The sequence below is a fragment of the Tupaia chinensis genome, unplaced genomic scaffold (assembly GCF_000334495.1).
Source record: "Tupaia chinensis unplaced genomic scaffold, TupChi_1.0 Scaffold000350_1, whole genome shotgun sequence".
Lineage (NCBI taxonomy): Eukaryota > Metazoa > Chordata > Mammalia > Scandentia > Tupaiidae > Tupaia > Tupaia belangeri.
The window spans coordinates 2,995,005-3,016,273 of NW_006159844.1; the positions used below are offsets into that span (position 1 = coordinate 2,995,005).

Here is a 21,269-nt window from a genome sequence, read left to right on the forward strand (position 1 = left end):
GAGAGAGAGAGAGAGAAAGCGAGAAATCACTCCCCAGGGGGGATGGCCATGCCGCAATCCCTTCTCCTCCGTTCTCCTCTCGGGATCTTGGGCACACATGCACACGCACCCGGCGTGAGTTTCAAACCACCGGGTCCGGGACGTGAACCACTGTCTACTACATGGTAGTCCAGCAACATAGCCATTACGCTAACTGCTGGTCCCAAAATACAATATTTTTAACAAAAATTTAGTAGCAAAATCGAGATGTCAGACAAAAGAGTGAGCTGAAAGATAACTCAACATAAATTATCCAATAAAAGAAGAAAGAAAAAAAATTCCCTACAGCCGCTAGGTCGAGCCACAGGGAGGCTTCAGTGTGTTCAAGATTCGGCTCCACCCATAATCCACTGCCAAGGTCGAGGAAGGCATTGCTGCTGGTGGTGTAATGGATGTTAACACTGCTTTACTAGAGGTGCTGAAGACTGATCTCATCCATGATGGCTTAGAACATGGAATTCACAAAGCCCCCAAAGCCAAGACAAACTTAGGCAAGCACCAAGCCCACCTGAAGTGTGCTTGCAACCAACTGTGATGAATCTATGTATGTCAAGTCAGTGGAGGCCCTTTGTGCTGAACACCAAATGAACCTGATTAAGGCTGATGACAACAAGAAACTAGGAGAATGGGTATGCCTCTGGAAAGTTGACAGAGAGGGAAAACCCCATAAAGTGGTTGGTTGCAGCTGTGTAGTAGTTAAGGACCAGGGCAAGGAATCTCAGGCCAAGGATGTCATTGAAGAGTACTTCAAATGCAAGAAATGAACAAATAATGAAAATTCGCTTGTGAAAAAAAGATAAAAAGGATAAAAACGTTATTGTAAAAAAAAAAAAAGTAAAATGGAACAGAAGCCTCAGAGCCCTGTAGGAACAATATCAAAAAGCTCCAATGTGGGAACCAGCAGTTAGCGTAATGGCCGTGTCGCTGGAATCCCACGTAGTCAGTCGCGGTTCATGTCCAGGACCCGGTGGCTTAAAACTCACGCCGGGCACGTGTGTGTGCATGCCCAAAATCCTGAGAGGAGAATGGAGGAGAAGGGATTGTGGCGTGGCCATCCCCCCTGGGGGGTGATTTCTCGTTTTCTGTCTCTATTTCTCTGTCTGTCTGGCGAGTGCATGAGCCCTATAGTGAAAATCTCTCAAAAAAAAAAAAAAAAAAAAGCTCCAATGTACAAGTAATCAGTATCATAAAAGGAAAAGAAACAACAGGATTTGAAAAATTATTTGAGAAAATAATGTCTGAGAAATTCCAAATTTGAGAAAGACATAAATTTATAGATTCAAAAAGTTCAGTAAGCCCCAAGCAGGATAAATTTAAAGAAACCATGAGTAAGCCATAGAAAAGCAAAGATAAAGATAACATTTGAAAGCAAAAACAATATGTTATTTTTAGGGAAACAATCCAAATGACCATAGACTTCTCATCAGACACCACTAACACAGAAGACAGTCTGACAAGATTTTCAATGTACTAAATATAAAATAAAAACTATCAACTAAGAATTCTATTTCTAGAATATCCTTTTGAAAAAAATTGAGGGGTAGGGAGGTGGCATGGCAGTTAAGACACTGGACTTTACATAGCCAATGGTGGTTCGAGTCAACCCGGCAGCTTGCTTTCTCACTTTCTCTGTCTCTCTTTGGTCAAAATAAAAAATAATAATAATAAGGAAAATTAAACAAATAATTCTTTAAAAAAAAATTAAAAGGGCCCTTTTCACAAAGATGGCACCAAAAGCAAAGAAGGAAGCTCCTACCCCTCTCAAGGCTGAAGTCAAAGCAAAGACTTTGAAGGCCAAGAAGGCAGTGAAAGGCATCCACGACCACAAAAGAAAAAAAGAAAAAAGAAAAAAAAAACGAAAAAGAGAAAAAGAATAAGAAAAAGAAAAAGAAGAAGAGTCACACATCACCCACCTTCTAGAGGCCCAAATACTGTCACTCTGGAGGCAGCCCAAATATCTTCAGAAGAGAGCTCTTAGAGAAACAAACTTGACCACTATGTCATCAAGTTCCCTCTGACCATGGAGCCTGCTAGGAAGAAGACAGAAGACAACAATACACTTTGTTCATTGTGGATATCAAGACCAATAAACACCAGAACAAACAGGCCGTGAGGCTCTATATTGATGTCACCGAGAACAACACCCTAATCAGGCCTGACAGAAGACATATGTGCGACCGGCTCCTGATGATGATGTTTTGGATGTTGCCAACAAAATTAGGATCATCTAAACTGAGTCTAGCTTGTTAATTTTAAATACACACTTTTTCACCATTAAAAAATAATTATAATTATAAAGACATAGTCAGATAAAGGAAAACTAAGAGAATAATATGCCAGCCAATTGGAACTAAAATAAATGCTAGAAAAAAGTTCTTCTGGCTAAACAGAAATTTTATCAGAGTGAAATCTGAACTTCAAGGATGAATGAAGGGGCTGGCAGGTGGCATGGTAGTTAAGGGTGCCGCACTCCCACACGGCTGACTGCAGTTTGAGTCCCAGACCTGGTGGCTTGATCTCTCTCTTTCTGCCTCTCTCTTACTCTGTCTCTCTAGAGTCAAATTAAAATAAAGTTAAAAAATTTTTAGAGGTTTTTGCTATAAGGTGCATGCACTTGCCAGACAGACAGAGAGAGACAGAGAGACAGAAAGGGAGAAATCACCCCCGAGGGGATGGTCACGCCGCAATCCCTTCTCCATTCTCCTCTGGGGATCTTGGGCACTTACACACACACGCCCGGCATGAGTTTAAGTCACTGGATCCGGGACTCAAACTGCAATCGACTACATGGGAGTTCAGTGACATAACCATTATGCTAACTGCTGGTCCCAAAATAAAGTTAAATTTTTTAAAAATATTTTTTAAAAAGAACAAGTGAAGAATATCAAAAATGGTAAATATCTGGGTAAATGCAAAAAGTCATTTTTCTCTCTTAAGTTTTTATTTTTTATTTTTATTTTTTAGAGAGAGAGATTTTTGCTATAGGACATGTGTGCTCGCCAGAGAGACAGAAAGTAAGAAATCACTTCCTGAGGGGATGGCCACACCGTAATCCCTTTTCTTCCATTCTCCTCTTGGGATTTTGGACACACACGCACACATGCCCAGAGTGAGTTTTAAGCTGCCAGGTCTAGGACTCCAACCACAGTAAACTATGTGGGAGTCCAGTGACATAACCATTACAGCATCTGCTGGTCTCTTAAGTTGTTTAAAACTGTAACATTGATTTGTGGGGTGTTTGTGTAAGTAAATGGCATGCATATGACAACAAAAACCAAAAAGACTGAAATAGGAATGAGTAAGGAAATTATATGAGTGTGTGGTTTCTGCATTTTATATCAACTATTAGGTTGTCAGGAAAAGTCATGACTTGTTTTTCTGTTTTTCTATGCAAAAATGCATCATGACTTTCTTGAAGACACAATAGTTCAATATAAACTCTAAGTAGACTGAAATGTTAAAGATGCATGCTGCAATTCTTAGAGAAACTATTTCTAAAAGTAATAAAAAAGGATGAAATAAAAATCCAATACACGATGTGGACACAGATGTTATTAAATCTTTTTTTTTTTTTTTGTGGAGAGATTTTCACTGTAGGGCGCGTGCGCTCGCCAGACAGACAGAGAGAGACATAGAGACAGAAAGCGAGAAATCACCCCCCAGGGGGGATGGTCACGCCGCAATCCCTTCTCCTCCATTCTCCTCTCGGGATCTTGGGCACGCACGCACACGCGCCCGGCGTGAGTTTTAAGCCACCGGGTCCGGGACATGAACCGCAGTCGACTATGTGGGAGTCCAGTAACATAGCCATTACGCTAACTGCTGGTTCCCGATGTTATTAAATCTTATAAAACAGTTTACAAATTTTTATTTTCCAGGGCATGTACATGAGAGAGAGAGAGAGAAAGCAACCCCAATGGGGTATCGTAATGCCACAATTCTTTTTCCTCCACGTCTCCATCCTATCAGGATTTGGACTATGCATGCATGCATCCCAGGTGTTTTTTCAAGTCCCAGAGACAGGGATTTGAACCAAATGTGCCATGTGAGATCTGGCTTCCCATTCACAGCACTCAACTGCTACACTATGGACTGACCCTTATAAAATATTTGAGATTGAATAATAGTGAAAGTACAACAAAACAGGATGAGTGGGAGTACTAAAACAATGACTAGAAGAAAACTTTATAGCTTAAAATCAAAGGAAAAAAGGTCTAAAATTAATCATCTGAAGTTCCACCTTAAGAATCCAGTAGAAAGGGACCAGCAGTTGTAACGGCTATGTCACTGGACTGCCATGTGGTCGACAGTGGTTCCAGTCCGGACCCTGTGGCTTAAACTCACACCAGGCACATGTGCGTGTGAGCCCAAGATCCTGAGAGGAGAATGGAGGAGAAGGGATTGCGGAGTGGCCATGCCCCCTGGGGGGTGATTTCTCGCTTTCTGTCTCTCTGTCTCTCTGTCTCTCTCTGTCTTTCTGGTGAGCGCTCACGCCCTATAGTAAAAACCTCTCCCCATCCCTCCCCCCCCCAAAAAAATCCAGTAGAAGAACAAGGTATACCCAATGTAAACTATTGGGCTGTCAAGAAAATCATGACAAATTTTTTCTTTATTTTTTAAGAATTATTTATTTATTTATTTATTTAATGCCATTTTTCCATTTGTTATCATTATTTTTTAATTCAACCAGAGGGAGAAAGAGAAAGTGAGAAAGCAAGCCGCCAGGTCCAGAACTTGAACCACAGTTGGCCATGTGGGAGTCCAGTGCCTTTAACCACCACGCCCCCTGCCAGCCCCAATGACAAAATTTTTCTATGCAAAAATGTCTCATGCCTTTCCTGAAAACCCAATAGAAGGAAAGAAATCATAAGATATTAGGTTGTCAGGAAAGACATGACATGCGTTTCTATGTTTTTCTATGCAAAAATGTGTAATGACTTTCTTAACAACCCAATATAAGGACATAAGACAATCAAATCAAAAACAGGAAAATAATCAGAAAATGAACAAAGCCAAGAGCTGGTTCTTTAGAAAATAGCAACAAAATTGAACCACCATCACAACTGCAACCCCTTCCTTTGAATAGGGGAATATTTAGGAATAATATACAGAGAGAACAAAAATCACCAATGTAAAGAATAAAGAGGGGTTTTCGTGACAAGTTCTGAAGATATTAAAGCATGATGAGCTAAATATAATAACTCTGTGCCAACATATCTGATAATTAAGATAAAATGGAAAAAAATCCCTGAAAATGACAACATATCAAAATTATTATAATACACAGAAAATCTGAATAGCCTTTTATTTAAAAGAAAAAAAAATTTTTGAGAGAGAGATTTTTGCTATAGGGCACATGTGCTCACCAGAGAGACAGAAAGTGAGAAATCACCTCCTGGGGGTATGACCACACCACAATCCTTTCTGTTCCATCCTCCTCTTGGGATTTTTTCCCCACACACACACACACACACACACACACACACACACACACTCATGCCCAGCATGAGTTTAAGCCACTGGGTCCAGGACTCAAACAGAGGTCAACTATATGGAAGTCCAGCAACATAAAGATTATGCCATCTGCTGGTCCCTAAAAGAAAAATCTTATGTTATCAAAAATTCTACCACAGAAAACTTACAGTCCAGATGGTTCACCCAAATATTGAAGAAAGAAATAACAATAAAATTAGCACTCAATAGGAAGTGGAAAAATATTTGATAGAATTTAATTCATGATATAAATAAGTAAGCCTAGGGCCAGAAGGTGGTGTGATGATTAAGGTGCTGAACTCCCACATGGCCGACTGTAGTTCCAGTCCCAGATCCAGCAGCCTGAAAAATCACACTGGGCATATGTGTGTATGTGCCCAAAATCCCAAGAGGAGAATAGAGAAGAGAGAAGAGATTGCAGTATGGCCATTCCCTGGGGGTGATTTCTCACTTCCCCTCTCTCTGTCTCTGTCTTTCTCTGGTGAGTGCACACACTCTATGGTAAAAAATCTAAAAAAAAAAAAAATTAATAAAAATAATTCTAGGCAAACTATGAAGAATCACATGCACCATCCTCAATCTGTTTGAAGAATCTACAAAAAACTTACAGTTAATATTATATTAATGCTTACCTCCTAAAATTGAAAACAAAGCAAAAATGCCTCACTCTTACCACATCTATTTCACGTTGTATTAGAGGACTTAGAAATTGCAATATGGCAAGAAAAAGAAATAAGAGAAAAAAAATTAAAAAGAAAAGATCAATTGCAGATGACATGATTTTTAGGTAAAAATCATAAGGAGTACCAATAAGTAAATGTATCAAAGTTCCACTATGTTGTGAATGGACAAAATCAACTGTACTTTTTGTATGATAGCAGTTTACAATTGTAAAGTAATTTTTACACTTCCACTGTCCTCTGGGGACACACACACACACACACACGCATACTTAGGGGTTAATAAAGGATTTCTACTAAAATTACAAAAATTCTACAAACTTAAAAGATTCTACTAGGGACCAGCAGGTGGTATAGTGGTATGATGCTGGACTCCCACATGGCTAACTATAGTTCAAGTCCCAGACTCAGCGCCTTAAAAATCAGGCCAGCCACATGTGTGTGCATGCCCAAAATCCCAGTAGGAGAATGAAAGAGAAGAGACTGTGGCATAGCCATCCCCCTGAGTGGTGATTTCTTACTTTGCTCTCACTGTCTCTGTTTCTCTCAGCAAATGCACAAACCTTATTTTAAAAAAAAAAAAAAAAAGATTCTACTAAAAATTGCAAAACATTGCTAACAAAAATTAAAGACCTATAGAGCCAGCAGGTGGCATGGTGGTTATAGTACTAGATTTCCACATGGCCAACAACAGTCTGAGAACCAGACCCAGCCGCTTGAAAATCACACCAAGCATGTGTGTATGCATGCCCAAAATCCCAAGAAGAGAATGGAGGAGAAGGGATTGTTGCATGGCCATCCCCACTCTGGGGGGAGGAGGGGCAAGAGGTAGAGGGTGCTTTCTTTCTCTCTCTTTCTCTCTCTCAGACAAGCACAAACAGCCTTTGGGAAAAAAGAGGGGGGGTAAGAAAGGAAAAGAAGGAAAGAAAGAGGCTAGACACAAAAGAACATATATTATATGACTCCTCTTGTATACAATCCTAGGAAATGCAATCTATTCTGTACTGTCACACAGCAGATGATTGGGTAGTCGGGGGAGGGGTTGTTGAGAGCAGGAGAGGATAGTGAAGGCGCACAGAAATGAAAAGATTCTGTTTTCTTGACTGTGGTAATTGTTCCAAAAGTGTACACATCTATCAAGCTCAGTGTAGTATACACCTATAATTATATGAATTGAAAATTGTAATTTGTGCAGTTTTCTGAATATAATGTACACCCATATAAAGTTGTGAATAGAAAAAAAAGATATTTGCTAAACTTTCATATTTGCAAGCCAACAGATGCTATGGAGGTCAAGGCACTGGATCCCACATAGGCCAACTGCAAGGTTTGAATCCCAGACTCAGCTGCTTGGAAATCACGCCAGGCACATACATATATGTCTGTGCATAAAATTCCAAGAGGAGAATGGAGGAGAAGGACTTGCAGCATGGCCATTCCTTTTGGGGTGCAAGTTCTCATTTCCCCATTTTCCTTCTCTAATTCTCTCTGTCTTTCTCTGGTGAGTGCAAATGCCAAAGAGAAAAAAAAAAAAAAAAAAAAACTTCTCCTATATTCGCATGTTTTAAAAAAATAAAGGACCAGCAATTGGCATAATGGTTACGTTACTGGACTCCCAAGTAGTCAACCACAGCTCAAGCCCTGGACCTGGCAACTTAAAGCTCAAGCTGGGCACATATGCATGTGTGCCCAAAATCCTGAAAGAAGAACAGAGGAGAAGGGATTGTGGCATGGCCATCCCCATGGGAGGCGATTTCTCATTTTCTGGCTCTCTATGTCTCTTCTGTGAGCACAGGCACCCTATAGCAAAAATCTCTAAAAATAAATTAAATAAATTAAATTATTGGGGCCAGCAGGTGGCAAGGTAGCTAAGATGCTGGACTCCCACATGGATGACAATGGATCAAGTCCTGGTTGCAACTGGCTTTCTCACACACACCCTCCACCCCTGCCCTTCTGGTGAATTAAAACAATAATAATAAAAAATAGGGGCCAGCAGGTGGAACGGTGGTTAAGGACGCTGGACTCCACATGGCAAGGGCAGTTTGGGTCCCAGACCTGCTGACTTGCTTTCTCACTTTCTCTCTCTCTCTCTCTCTCTCTCACTCACTCTGTCCCTCTCTGGTCAGATTAAAAACAAATAAAGTTAAATAAAATATTTCTTAAAAAAAGTTTCTGTGAGTAGCTTAAAAAATAGATAAAATAGGGGCTGGCATGGTGGTTAAGGGTACTGCAATCTCACATAGTTGACCATGGTTCAAGTCCTGGACCTGGTGGCTTACTTTCTCCCTTCTCTCGCTCTCACTCTGTCCCTCTCTGGTTAAATTTAAATAAATAAATAAATAAACAAAATAAAATAAAATGAAATCATTCCTTTTTTAATTAATTAAATAAATAATAACAATAAATAAAGTGTTTTAAAAAATAATAAATCGCTGATCTCCTTTAAACTCCTGCAATGGTGTCTGCAATAGTTTCTTTAATCTGTGGCCTTCAACGCTAAATATCCTTGCATTAAGCCCACAGTAGCCCACTACCTATCAGAGTTTAGCCCGTTTTAGAGTCAAAAAAGAAAAAACCAGCTCTGTACTCGGGGACCCCAGTGGGAGAAGTTAGCTAACGGTGACTAACAATCTGGCCTGGCCGGTAAAGGGAGAGAGGAAGATGGGTACTGAATTCTCTCCAGTGCAAACTCGCAGCCCCTCATTCTACCCCCTCTTCTGTCTTCCCAGCCCCGTGTTCCCCTTTCCCTCAAGCCGCCCCCATCAGTCTACAGTAGTGTCTTCCCTGCCCTCAGGTACCGCCAGTTTCATTCCTCCCAGCTCCCCTTCAACCCGTGCTCATCCTTCGGGGGAAGAGCCCCCAGGCCAGCCCGGATTCCTTCTCCAGACCCAGCTCTATCTTCGGCGCTGGGTTTTGCTGGCCCTGAACAAGCCTGAATGGACAGGGGTGGCTGAACAGAGGGAGCAATTGCTCCCCTCGAACATCGCGGCTTTCTTCCCTGTGTTCAGATAAAGCGGGTCACCCGCACCCGGCTCTGGCCCGCCTCCGCTCCCGTCAAGCGGCTGCGAGGTCGGCCCAGTCGGGACAGGTTTCCAACGCACTTACCCCGCGAGAGGCCTGGCGGGCTAGACCGACTAGAATGGAAACCCGCTCCAGGGCAACCTTAGACTTGGGACCCCACCCAGGCCTTATTTCCCATATCGGTGAAAACGCTGGTCCCAAAGAGCCTCCCTGCTTAACAAACCGCTTACTTCTCCCTCTTTTTTTTTTTATTTATTCACTTATTTATTTTTTTATTTTGACCAGAGAGGGACAGAGTGAGAGAGCAAGAGAGAGGGAACGTGAGAAAGCAAGCCGCCAGGTCCGAAATTTGAACTACGGTCGACCATGTGGGAGTCCAACGCCTTTATCCACCACGCCACTGCCCCTTGACCAGTCCTGCTCCCCCCTTCTTTTAACCGCTAAATGAATAATGCTGGACCAAAGGTTGAAAACCTTGCGTTGTTCATGTGTTTTTAAAGGCATACATTCCAGTGAAGGGTAGACTGCAAACCCTTAACAGGGTCTCACCATACCCAGAACCCATCCCAGCCTTCTAGCCAACCAGCATCAACACATGAGGTCCAGTGATGTTGGGGTCCACCAGGATCCAAAGACCACCGGCCTGCTGTGTGGCTCCAGAACCTGCCCTACTGCCTGCCTCAGTGGCTAGGCCCCCAGGCAGTCCACTATGAGTGCTACTTACAAAGCCCTGGGGTCAACAGGTGGCATGGTGGTTAAGGTACTGGATTCCAAAATGTTCCATCACGGTTCAAGTCCCAGAACCTACAGCTTGAAAATCACGACAAATAAATAGATAAATAAATAAATGTTTCAAAGAGAGAAAGAGAGAGAGGAAGGGAAAAAAAAAAAAAAACCTGAAATCAAAGGTATGAGATTCAGACTTCCAGAAAATTCATATTAAAATCTTGGTTCACTCATCTGGCCAAAAGATGGATACTTTGGCTGGACCGCATGGAAGGGATCCCAGGGCGTGGGTCCAGGCTCAGGATCTCCTTGGACCCCAGGCTCTGTTGGGTCCATGCTAGAGATTCAGGCTGGTGGGGACTGTGGGGGGGGGTAGGCATCCTGGTGAGGGGTGCCTGTCCCTTGGTCTCTCTCTTTCTCTCTCTCTCAAGAAATAAACTTTAAAAAAAAAAATTTACTAGAGGGCATGTGCATTCACCAGAAAAAAAAGAGAGGAGAAAAGTGAGAAAGCACATCCCAGGGAGGATGGCCACACTGCAATCCCTTCTCCTCCATTCTCCTGTTGGGATTTTTGGGGACCCGCACACAAGCTCTGATCCTGTTTCTCAAGCCGCCAGGTGCAGGACTCAGCTGCACACTGGACCATGTAGGATCCAGCCACCTTAACCACCACGCCACTAACTAAGCCCAATAAATATATTTTTGAAATCTTATATTCAGTCATATTCAGAATTTCTGATGTGGTCCAAGATAAGATGCAATATTTGCCATTCTCTACAAAGCTGAATATACACATACTCTATGATCTAGCAGTTCCACTTCTAATATAAGCATGCATATGACTATCAAGAAACCATGTGAAAAGTCTACAAAAAGCTTATCAAAATGCATGTTATAAAAAACCTACATGGATTTCAAACTTTTTTGTATCACAATAAACTCATACTTTTTTTTTTTTTTTGGAGAGGTTTTTGTTATAGGGCGCATGCGTTCACCAGACAGACAGAGAGAGACAGAGAGATAGAAAGCGAGAAATCACCCCTCAGGGGGGATGGCCACGCCACAATCCCTGCTCCTCCATTCTCCTCTAGGGATCTTGGGCACACACACACACGCGCCCACGTGCCCGGCGTGAGTTTAAGCCACTGGGTCCGGGACTCGAACCACGGTCGACTACGTGGGAGTCCAGCGACACAGCCATTACGCTAACTGCTGGTCCCAATAAACTCATACTTAATTCGATTTTTCCATAAACTTTGTAAGTTCCCTCTCCTCATGTATGTTCATAGAAGTTTCATTCATTATACTGAAAACTGGAAACAACCCAATGTCTATCAAAAGTAAGATTCATTGGGGGACCAGCAGTTAGCGTAATGGCTATGTCGCTGGACTCCCACGTAATCGACCGTGGTTCACAACCCAGACCCGGTGGCTTAAAACTCACGCCAGGGATGTGTTTGTGCGTGCCCAAGATCCCGAGAGGAGAATGGAGGAGAAGGGATTGCGGCGTGGCCATCCCCCCGGGGAGTGATTTCTCACTTTCTGTCTCTGTCTCTGTCTGTCTGTAGCTAAAACCCCTAAAAAAAAAAAAAAAAAAAGTAAGATTCTATGGGGCCAGCAGATGGTGTGGTTAAGGGCACTGGACTCCTATATGGCCAACCACAGTTTGAGTCCTGGACCGAATGGCTTGCTTTCTCACTTTCCCTCTCTCACTCTCTTTCTCTCTCACTCTGTCCCTCTATGATCAAATTTAAATAAATAAAGTTAAATAAAAATAATTCTTTAAAAAAATTTCTTTTAAAGATTCATAAGTTAATTGTGGTATGTTCATAAAATGCAATACTATACACCAAAGAAGAGGACAAACTTCAGTTCTGGGAACACTATAGATGAGTCACTGATAAATATATATATATAATGTTAAACAAAGAAACTGGACACATAGAGGTATATCTTGTATATTCCATCATAGAAAGTTCCAAACCCAGGCCATCTTAAAAGATAATGCTTATCTGGGAACAGCAGTTGGCATAATGGCTATGTCGCTGGACACCCATGTGGTTGACTGTGGTTCGAGTCCTGGACCCAGTGGCTTAAATTCACGCCGGGCGTGTGTGCCCAAGATCCTGAGAGGAGAATGGAGGAGACGGGATTGCGGTGTGGACATCCCCCCCCGGGGGGTGATTTCTCACTTTCTGTCTGTCTCTCTGTCTTTCTGGCGAGCGCACATGCCCTATAGCAAAAACCTCTCCAAAAAAAAAAGAAGAAGAAAGAAAAAAGATAGTGCTTATCAATGCATGCTCAGCTGATCTATTACAGAGAAACACAAGAAAGCAATAAACACGGAAGTCCAAATAGTAGGACTCTAGAAAGGGGAAGAGAAATAAACCTTTTTAAAAAGATGTTACTAGAGGAGACATGCATTCACCAGAGAGAAAGAGTGAGGAGAAAAGAGAACGCACGAGCGAGCCGGGGGACAGCACCAGGAATATCAGGTGCTAGCAAGATTCTATTTTTTAACCTCAATGAAGCCTACTTGAGTGTTCTTGGGTGATAAACCATTTTGTTTTGTTTTGTTCATTTTCCTGTGAAACATTTCACCATGTTCTAAGAGGGGAAAAAGCAATGACATGAAAATACGAAGCTGACGGTGATTTGCTCAGTACTGGCACTTAGCAGACCTTCAAATGTAGTTTATATCCCTCTACTCTCTACCAACCCCACTCTCTCTCCAGACACTCAGGTAACCAAAATATGAGGTCAGGAGAGTGGCAGATGAAACCTTCTGGAGTCCTCCATGAAACTCCAGATGCCGGAAGGGTGCCACATGCTTCCCAGAAGTTCAAGGACGCTCTGTGTCTCTCACGCTGAGCCACAGAGCAGCCCAACCAAGGAAACTGAGACACGCAGGCATCCTCAGCCCTGGAGGCGGGAGCTTCTGCTCCAGAGGCAGACATCCCAGGTTTGCTGCAAGGGCAAATCTTCCTCTGACTTTCCGTATCTTCATGTATAAAACGCAGATGAAATTCTCACCTCACAGGTATATAACTTTACCGCCTAGCCTAACGTGTTCAAAAATGGCTGCTGAATGCTCACAAATGAGAAGGACCCGCCTTCCCTGAGGTTTCATTGCGATCACATTGTGTTTCAGGGCCCCATATGTGCTCTGCGAGGGCAGTGTCACTCTAAGTGGGAATGGAGTAAATCATTCTCTGTTACTAAGGTAATAAACAAATAGGTAGGCAAAGGCTGGGAAGTGACTAACTGTTCTTGGTACCCTCAGCTATGCTCCTAAACTGGGAAAAAGGCAGTAATCAATATTACCTTGAAATATGTTTCTCATATAGTCAGTGGTGTAGTTTAGGTAATGGCTTGCCCCCCAAAGTTCATGTTTAGAAATTTAGTCCCCAGTGAAATGGTGTTAGAAAGTGCTTTAAGAGGTGAGGCCTACTGAATAGTATGCATAACTCTCATAAGTGGTTTAATGCCGTCTCACTCTATCTTTCGGGAGGAGTTCATTCCCTCTGGAACGGCTTGCTATAAATTGAAAATGGCTGTTCCCAGCTCTCTCTTTCTGCAAGCACCCTCTGCTCTCTCAGCTTCTGTCAGGCATGTTATAATGTAGCACCTGAGGCCAGACTGATACCAGCGCCTCACCTTTGGGCTTTCCAGCCACAAGAATCATAAACCATATAAAACTCAGTTCATTTTTTTTAATTGCCAGATCATGCATTTACTAGCCAGAAAGAGAAAGACAGAGAGAAAGAGAGAAAGCCCCCCCCCCCCAGTGGGGTATGGCCATGCTACAGTCCTTTCTCCTTTGTCTCTCTATCGTGTTAGGATTTTGGACATGATGTGCACATACACCTGGCATGTTTTTCAAGCTGCCAGAGCCAGAATTTGGTCAGCCATCTGGGATCCAGCTCTTTTAACCAATAGGCCATGGAATCAGCCCTTCTATTCTTTAAAAATCATCGAATCTCAGGTATTTCTGTTAGCAACACAATAGTAGACTTAGTCATAAACCAAACTAGGTGACCATGGTTTGAGTCCCGAACTTGGTGGCTTAAATTCACTCCAGGCACGTGTGCATGTGTACCCAAGATCCCAAGAGGAGAATGGAGGAGAAGGTATTGTGGCATGGTCATCCCCCCTGGGGGGTGATTTCTCACTATCTGTCGTTCTGCCTCTCCCTCTGTCTTTCTGGTGAGTGCATGTGCCCTACAACAGAAACCTCTCAAAAAAAAAAAAAAAAAAAAAAAAGAAAGAAAGAAAGAAAGAAAAGAAAAGAAAAGAAAAGAAAAGAAAAGAAAAGAAAAAGACTAGAAATTATAAGTATTTTTATTAATACTGTGCATAATAAAAAATGTGAAAGTATTCAGGCATCATAATAGGATAATATGATCCATGACCTAGGTATTATTATCTTCATTTTACAGATAAGGCAGGAAATTAAGGAATTTAGGGCTGGATGGTGGCACAGTAGTGACACCCCCCAAATGCTCTGTGAAGCAAACCAACATGGGAAGGTTACTGTTTGGCATCCAGGGATCTCCCTGAGTACTCCAGGCACGAATGTGCCCACAATCCAAGCTGGCTGAGGCTAGAGGTGACTTTGGCATTAGGACCCTGAAGGGGGAGTTGTCTCTCTCTGTCACCCCCATCCACAGAATAAGTAAATAAAGAAATGACAACAATTAAGGAATTCACCTGAGATCCCATAGCTAGTAATCTTGTGATAGGGACTTCTGTTCTAGGTCTACTTTCACCCAAAAAAGAAAGAGAGAAAGAGAGAGGAAGAGAGAATAAGAAGAAGGAGAAGAGGAAGGAAGAAGTAGTAGTAGTAGAAGAAGAAAAAGAAGAAGGGCAGAAATTCGTTACTGATCTAAAGGTGTGGCAAATTCAGTATTGACATTGCAATGCTTTCACATGGAAATGGTAACACTTGTGGTACCATCTTTTTTTAAAAGAATTATTTAATTTTATTTATTCATCCATTTATTTTAATTTGACCAGAGAGACAGACAGACAGAGAGAGAGAGAGAGTGAGAAAGCAAGTCCAGGACTCGAACCATGGTTGGCCATGTGGGAGTGTCCAGCGCCTTAACCACCACGCCACCTGCTGGTCCCTTGTGGTAACATCTTAAAGAAAGGAGAATTTAACTCATAACAGTGTACAGTTACTAAAGCAGTCATTGAAACACTGGATTTCATCTAGCTTTTACTGAGCTCCAAAAACCACCTATAAACCTATTATCATTCAGCCCACAGTGGTTCACAACACAAGTGAAGGCAGAGCTAATGTGACTTCCCAGCTTCCATACCATCAAGTATCACCACAGAACAGAGCTCAAATATAGTTCTCCAAAGAGAAGTCAAGGCTCCTCACAATGACAGCCTGCCCAAATGTTTAAATATTTGGAAAATAAACAAAGTTATATCTTCACTTCATATTATAAACAAAAGTAAATTCCATCTGGATGAAAGATTTTGATTTTTTTCTAGATAAGACATTTAACAGACTATAAAAGTCAGAAATATTGATTTTTTAAAAGTATCTATACATTAAAAATAAACAAAATTATAAGGTAAGTGAAAACCTGATAAAAATTTTATAACATTTATAGCAGACATGGGATCAGTATTCTGTAGAAGAGAAATAGACAAACATTTAAGATTTACAATTTGCTAAAGGAGTGAACAGGCAGTTTCCAAAAGAAGAAATATTATGGAGCCAACAGTTGGCATGGTGGTTGGGGCTCTGGACTCTCACATGGCCAAACACAGTTCAAGTCCTGGACCTGGTGGCTTGCTGTAGCTTGCTTTCTTGCTTTCCCTTTCTCTTTCTCTCTGATCAAATTAAATAATAAAACAACAGGGGCCAGCAGGTGGCGTGGTGGTTAAGGTGTTAGAATTCCCACATGGCCAACCACAGTCCTGGATCTGGCGGCTTGTTTTCTCACTCTCCCTCTCTTTCTCTCTGTCTCTCTGGCAAAACTCATGTGAAAAAAAATAATAATAACTAATTAATAATAAAATAATTATTTGAAATAATAATAACAATAAACAAAATTAAACAAGTAAGTCTTTCAAAAAGAAATATTGGGGCCAGTAGGTGGCATGGTGGTTAAGAGCACTGGACTCCTACATGGCTGACCATGGTTCAAGTCCTGGACCTGACAGCTTGCTTTCTCACTTTCTCTCTCTCTCTGTCCCTCTCTGGTCAAATCAAAATAAATAAATAAAGTTAAATAAAATAATTCATTTGACAACAAAAAAAGTAATATTATGACATGTAAAAATACCCAACTCCATTAATCATCTTAGAAATACAAATTAAAACCTCATATATGCAATTTTCACCAATCAAATAACAAAGTTAGTACCAGAGTATGTGCATGGGAATGAGGGAACAGGATCACTCATACATTTCTGATGGGGTCTTCTTTTTTCTTTTTTTTGGAGAGGTTTTTGCTATAGGGCATGTGTGCTCACCAGACAGACAGAGAGAGACAGAGAGATAGAAAGCGAGGGATCACCCCCCCATGGGGGATGGCCACACCGCAATCCCTTCTCCTCCATTCTTCTCTCAGGATCTTGGGCACGCACGCACACGTGCCCGGCATGAATTTTAAGCCGCCGGGTCCAGGACTTGAACCGTGGTCAACTACGTGAGAGTCCAGTGACATAGCCATTACGCTAAACTGCTGGTTCCTCTGATGGGGTCTTGATGGATGTCAGGTCACCAAATTTCTCAAAACCTTTTAATACTTGCATACCTTTGGATGCAGAAATCTCACTTTTATCAACTTTTTCTACATACAAGTACACAAAAGCTATAAACAATACTATTGAAGCATTGCTCTAATCATGAAAAGGCAAGGACCTCGTCTTAAATTCAGTATCCTTAGTGCCTACTGCAGTGCCTGGCATTCAGAATGCTCATTGATGTACACACCTGAATAATGTTACTGATTTCGCAGACTTCACTTTCCTCAATCTTTGTTCCTCTCCTCATCAGTCAGATCCCCACAGGAAACACATGGCAAGCTCCAAAGAATTTTCCTGGAAGGAAAAAAAAAAAAAAAAACTGAAGGCACTGTTTACATGAGTGTAGGTGGGGTTCAAAGGAACAAAGAGGAGATAAAGAGTCACTGAAGGTTCAGCAACAGCGGGGAGAAATTACTACCTTTGATCTGAAGGGGTAAGGGGGGAAAGGAGTTAACAGAGCCTGGTGAGAGCTGAAGCTGTGGAAAAGGGACTGCCTGACAGGATCTGGAGACACCCAGAGGAAGTAAAGAACAAAGCCTCAGTGGACAGAGAAAGCAGAGAAGTCAGTACTCTTACTACTATGCCACCCCACCCTTCACTCCTGCACCATGATTCCTCATTGTTCAAACCCCCCTGGAAGCCCAAAGGTATGGAAGATTGGGAATGTGGCCCTAGGAGACTGGCCTCCTGCAGCTAAATGGGGCAGGGAGGGAGACTGGGAAGACAATATACAGTAGAGTTCCCTTCCCAAAGTTGCTTGTATCACCATTAATCTACAAAAACTAACATATCAAGGTAGCCTCCTCTGGGGACCAGCAGAGGCATAGCAGTTATGTTGCTGGACTCCACTGTGGTTGACCGCGGTTCGAGTCCCAGACGTAGCGGCTTAAAATTCATGCCAGTTGTGTATGCATGTGTGCCCAAGACCCTGAGAAGAGAATGGAAGACAAGAGATTGCAGTGTAGCCATCCCCCCTGGGAGGGGGTAATTTCTCACTTTCTGTTTGTCTGTCTCCCTCTGTGTCTCCAATGAGAGCATAAACCCTATAGCAAAAAACACTCAAAAAAAAAATTGAAAGCCTTCTCTGCCTTAGGGTCCTCTGTTGACGTTGACATCCAGCCTGCAGCTTCCCCACGGTGACCTAGTGAGCATACACCAAGCATCAGTCCAGACCCTAAACTCTAACGTGGTTCTACTGCTTCATCTTATGGAGTTTGGGAAAGAAGCTCTGGGAAGCCAGCCACCTCTCACTCTTCCCTGGTGTGCTTCAGAAGTCTGGCGCCAGACTTGACCTTAGGGTTCTTAAGGTAAGATAAAAATAGCAAGCACTGAGCAAAAAGAAAACTTTGTGAGTTAAACTCTCCATTTGAAAAGAAAAGATACAAATAATGCTAATAAGCCTGGTCCAAAGCAGGTGTACTTGGCTGAGAATTAAAGATTTATTTTTCTTGGAGATAGTGAGTGGCATTTAGCATTCCAGTTACACTTTACACTTCTAAAGGGCTTTGCTTAGGTGTCGTCCAAGTATGGCAATGCACTAGAGATTTCGCACAGACTTTGAGGTGAGAGCCAGCCCCTTTCTGAAGGCTACCTACCTTTAGGATTGTTGTATGTGCTTTGTAGCCTAAACATTGAGCTTAGAGAACCAAGGCCCGATTTGCACTTAGAAAAACTAACAGCTCTCCCTAAGTAAGCTGTAAAAACAGAAGCTGCATTTAGCCAGAGATCACAGCCCGAGACTTCTGTGTTCCAGCCCACTTCCCTCGCACTCGCCTCCCCCAATACCAACCCAAGGAAAATTAATAAACTTTGAAGATGTGTTGCTTTTTCTTTTCTCTGCTGACAGGAATACTTTATTTCATCTGCCTGATGGAGTGAGGCAGAATTCACAACTTATAAGAACTTGTACCCTGGACCTTCTTAGCCCATCCAAGCCCCATCAGAAATTTACAAGATGTTTTTTATGAGCACCTCTGGATGGATCCACAGCTGACCCCCTTCCAAACTTCCTCCTCCATAGAAGGAGTTCGTCAACCCAGGAATCCTCTACTCAGCAGTTAGATAAATATCTGGGGAAACCTTTTGGTGACTCAGTCTTTTCACACACAGCATTGATTGTCTTACTTGTGTTTTGGCACCCCACTAAGCGCTCTTGCAATATTCAAGATAGTATTTAAGGTCTTTGCTATTTAAAGGATCCCCTATAAACCCAGCAAGCTTGCTTCATTTCAGGGAGACTTGAGCTACCAGGAAGAAACTTTTTTTAGGGAATTCAAATCAAATAGTTTTCAAAGATGGTAACTAAAGCTCCCTTGGTACAATAATTCTTGGGTTTTCAGGATTTTAGAAAATGCATAAATGATAGTTTCCCAAATGAATTCTCAGTGGTTTCTTGTCATTCTGTCCACGGAAAGAGAAGTGGATGGGAAGAGAAAGTGGGTGAAATCATGGGTCCTGCTTTTTTTCATCTTGGATCTCTCAAAATTGAAGCACTGAGGGCAGAAAGGCCCCTCAGAAGCCCGGACAGCTTCCATTCCTCCTCCCTTTGGGGACACCTCCTGCATCCAGGCCCCCTCCCTGAGCTTGCTCAAGGTCACCAAAGCCCTAATAAAGTGGGAGCCCCCGGGAGAGACAGAGAGAGGTGTGCTGGAGACTCTCCAGAAGTGCAAGTCCAGCTGGCGAGCCCAGAAGACCACGTCAGGAGCCCAGAGCTACTGTGAGCAGACTCCTGGAATCTCCCCTCCCCTTTCTCCCTGGGGAGAGATGGACAGCTTGTCCTGCTGACCTGAGCAGGTTCTGCATGGCCTAGAGGGAGGAAGGTGTCGAATCTCATCTGTTCACCCCATAAGCCTTCTTTTCCCAGGAGCTCTCCTTCAAATTGTGCTTTTTGAAAATTTGTGATCCATCACAGACTCAGCCAAGGACGACCCTGCGGGTGGGAAAAAGGGAGAGGGAGTTCCAGGCAGGGTCCTGGTGAACAGTAAAACCTGAGCGGCCGCCAACCACTCAGCGTTTAAGCAGGAGTTCCCTTCTGCTAGGCAGCTAGGGCAGCTACCAGCTACTGCAGCAGCTACAGCTGGAAGGGTCAGGGCCATCCAGGGAGCCTGGCTGGGGAGCACACGCTAAAGCCCTGGAAAGGGAGGAGGGGAGGCACCTGGATTGCAACCCTCTTACTTGTCACTGTCTGTCCCCACATCCAGCACCACCCAGGCTCCCAGAAATTGATTTGTGTTACTATTTGTTGTGTACTTTCTACTCAGCTGGTGTGAGGTGGTACTGATAAGCCCATTTTAGAGCTGAGACACCTGAGGCCACAGAGGGTTAGTTGCAGAATTAAGATGGGTTCCAGGTCTGGCCCCAAACCCGCACTCTTACACAGACACTCTGTCCTTTGTCAGGTGCATTGAACGTGTCCGGTTGGAGTTTATCTTATGAGAGATACTAAGTCTCAGGGCTCCCTACCCCCAGACACCAGCAGCCTTGGGGCACCAGCCCTGCCTGGGAGGGCTAGAGTAATGCGCCTCTGCTGCCTGGCTAAGGAGGCCTTTGATCTCTCTCCTGTTGCTGGTGTCTTTGGAAATGCTGAGATGAGAAGAACTGAGGCTTTTGCCCCAAATCTACCATGAAACATAGACTACAAAACTAGATGTTCAGCAAGAAAAGGGATATCCTCCTGGTACCAATTTGCAAAGAGTCTTACACTAGAGACATTTCAGCACTTGGAGGGCTGAGTCTTCCCTCCCACACACACATCTCCATCATGGTAAGGGTTCTTTTCCAAGGTTTGCACGGACCCTCTTTCTTCTGGGTAGGGTCATTCAACTATCCAGCGAGCCACTTGAGGTTTGTTCCTGCAAATGACCCTGGCCAGAACCTGGACACAGGTCTCAGCTCATTTAGAAAAGGAGGAAACTGCAACTCCAAGGATCTGCCCAGGTTCCCCTGCATATCCAAGGTGGTAGCTCGCTCCATGCTTCCGCTCCCATGGCTAAGCTGGGTCAGTCTCCTGTGTAGTCCTCCTCCTCTCTAGTCCTCCCCTCTTCCCTCTGCCATGGCTTGGAGCAGTGGCCTGATTTATTCCCATTCCAGCACCTGCAGGAGTTGTAGAGCCTCCTGCTCCTGTGTAAACTGACCTCCAACCCCAGCACTGGGCTTTATTTATTGAAACCCCTTCTCTGGGTGAGGGCGTTGGGGGAGGGTCATGAAGAGGTCAGAGAAGGCCAGTGACTCACAATGGAAGGTATTTTGGACTGGTGGAGGACAGTGGGGTGGGGAGAATGGGGTCTACCCCACTGACTGCATCCACGAAGGTATTTGACAGAAAACAAATCTCCACCAGATCTGCTAGAACCCATGCCAGAGCTCCCAGCCCCTCTCCCCAACGGCAGCGACAGGGGTCAGGAGGGGCGGACTCACGGGAGGAGAGCATGATCTGAAAGCAGGAAGGTTGTAAGGCAGGTCCAGACTGCCTCCGATCCTTGGCCGTGCCCACACCTGCCCCGTGGGGGCGGGGGGGGGGGGGGGGGGGGGGGGGCG

The 21,269-nt window shown here is 43.4% G+C and overlaps 1 protein-coding gene across 1 annotated transcript in view; it reads right to left on the minus strand.

Moving 5' to 3' along the window:
* Positions 1 to 21,269, minus strand: part of TTC6 (tetratricopeptide repeat domain 6) — a 210,944-nt gene that overhangs the window by 182,509 nt on the left and 7,166 nt on the right. Inside the window, exon 2 of the mRNA XM_006152364.3 lies at positions 16,921 to 17,027. Coding sequence (XP_006152426.2) covers positions 16,921 to 16,980 — 60 coding nt within the window. The 5' untranslated portion in view covers positions 16,981 to 17,027. The remainder of the gene's footprint in view (positions 1 to 16,920; positions 17,028 to 21,269) is intronic.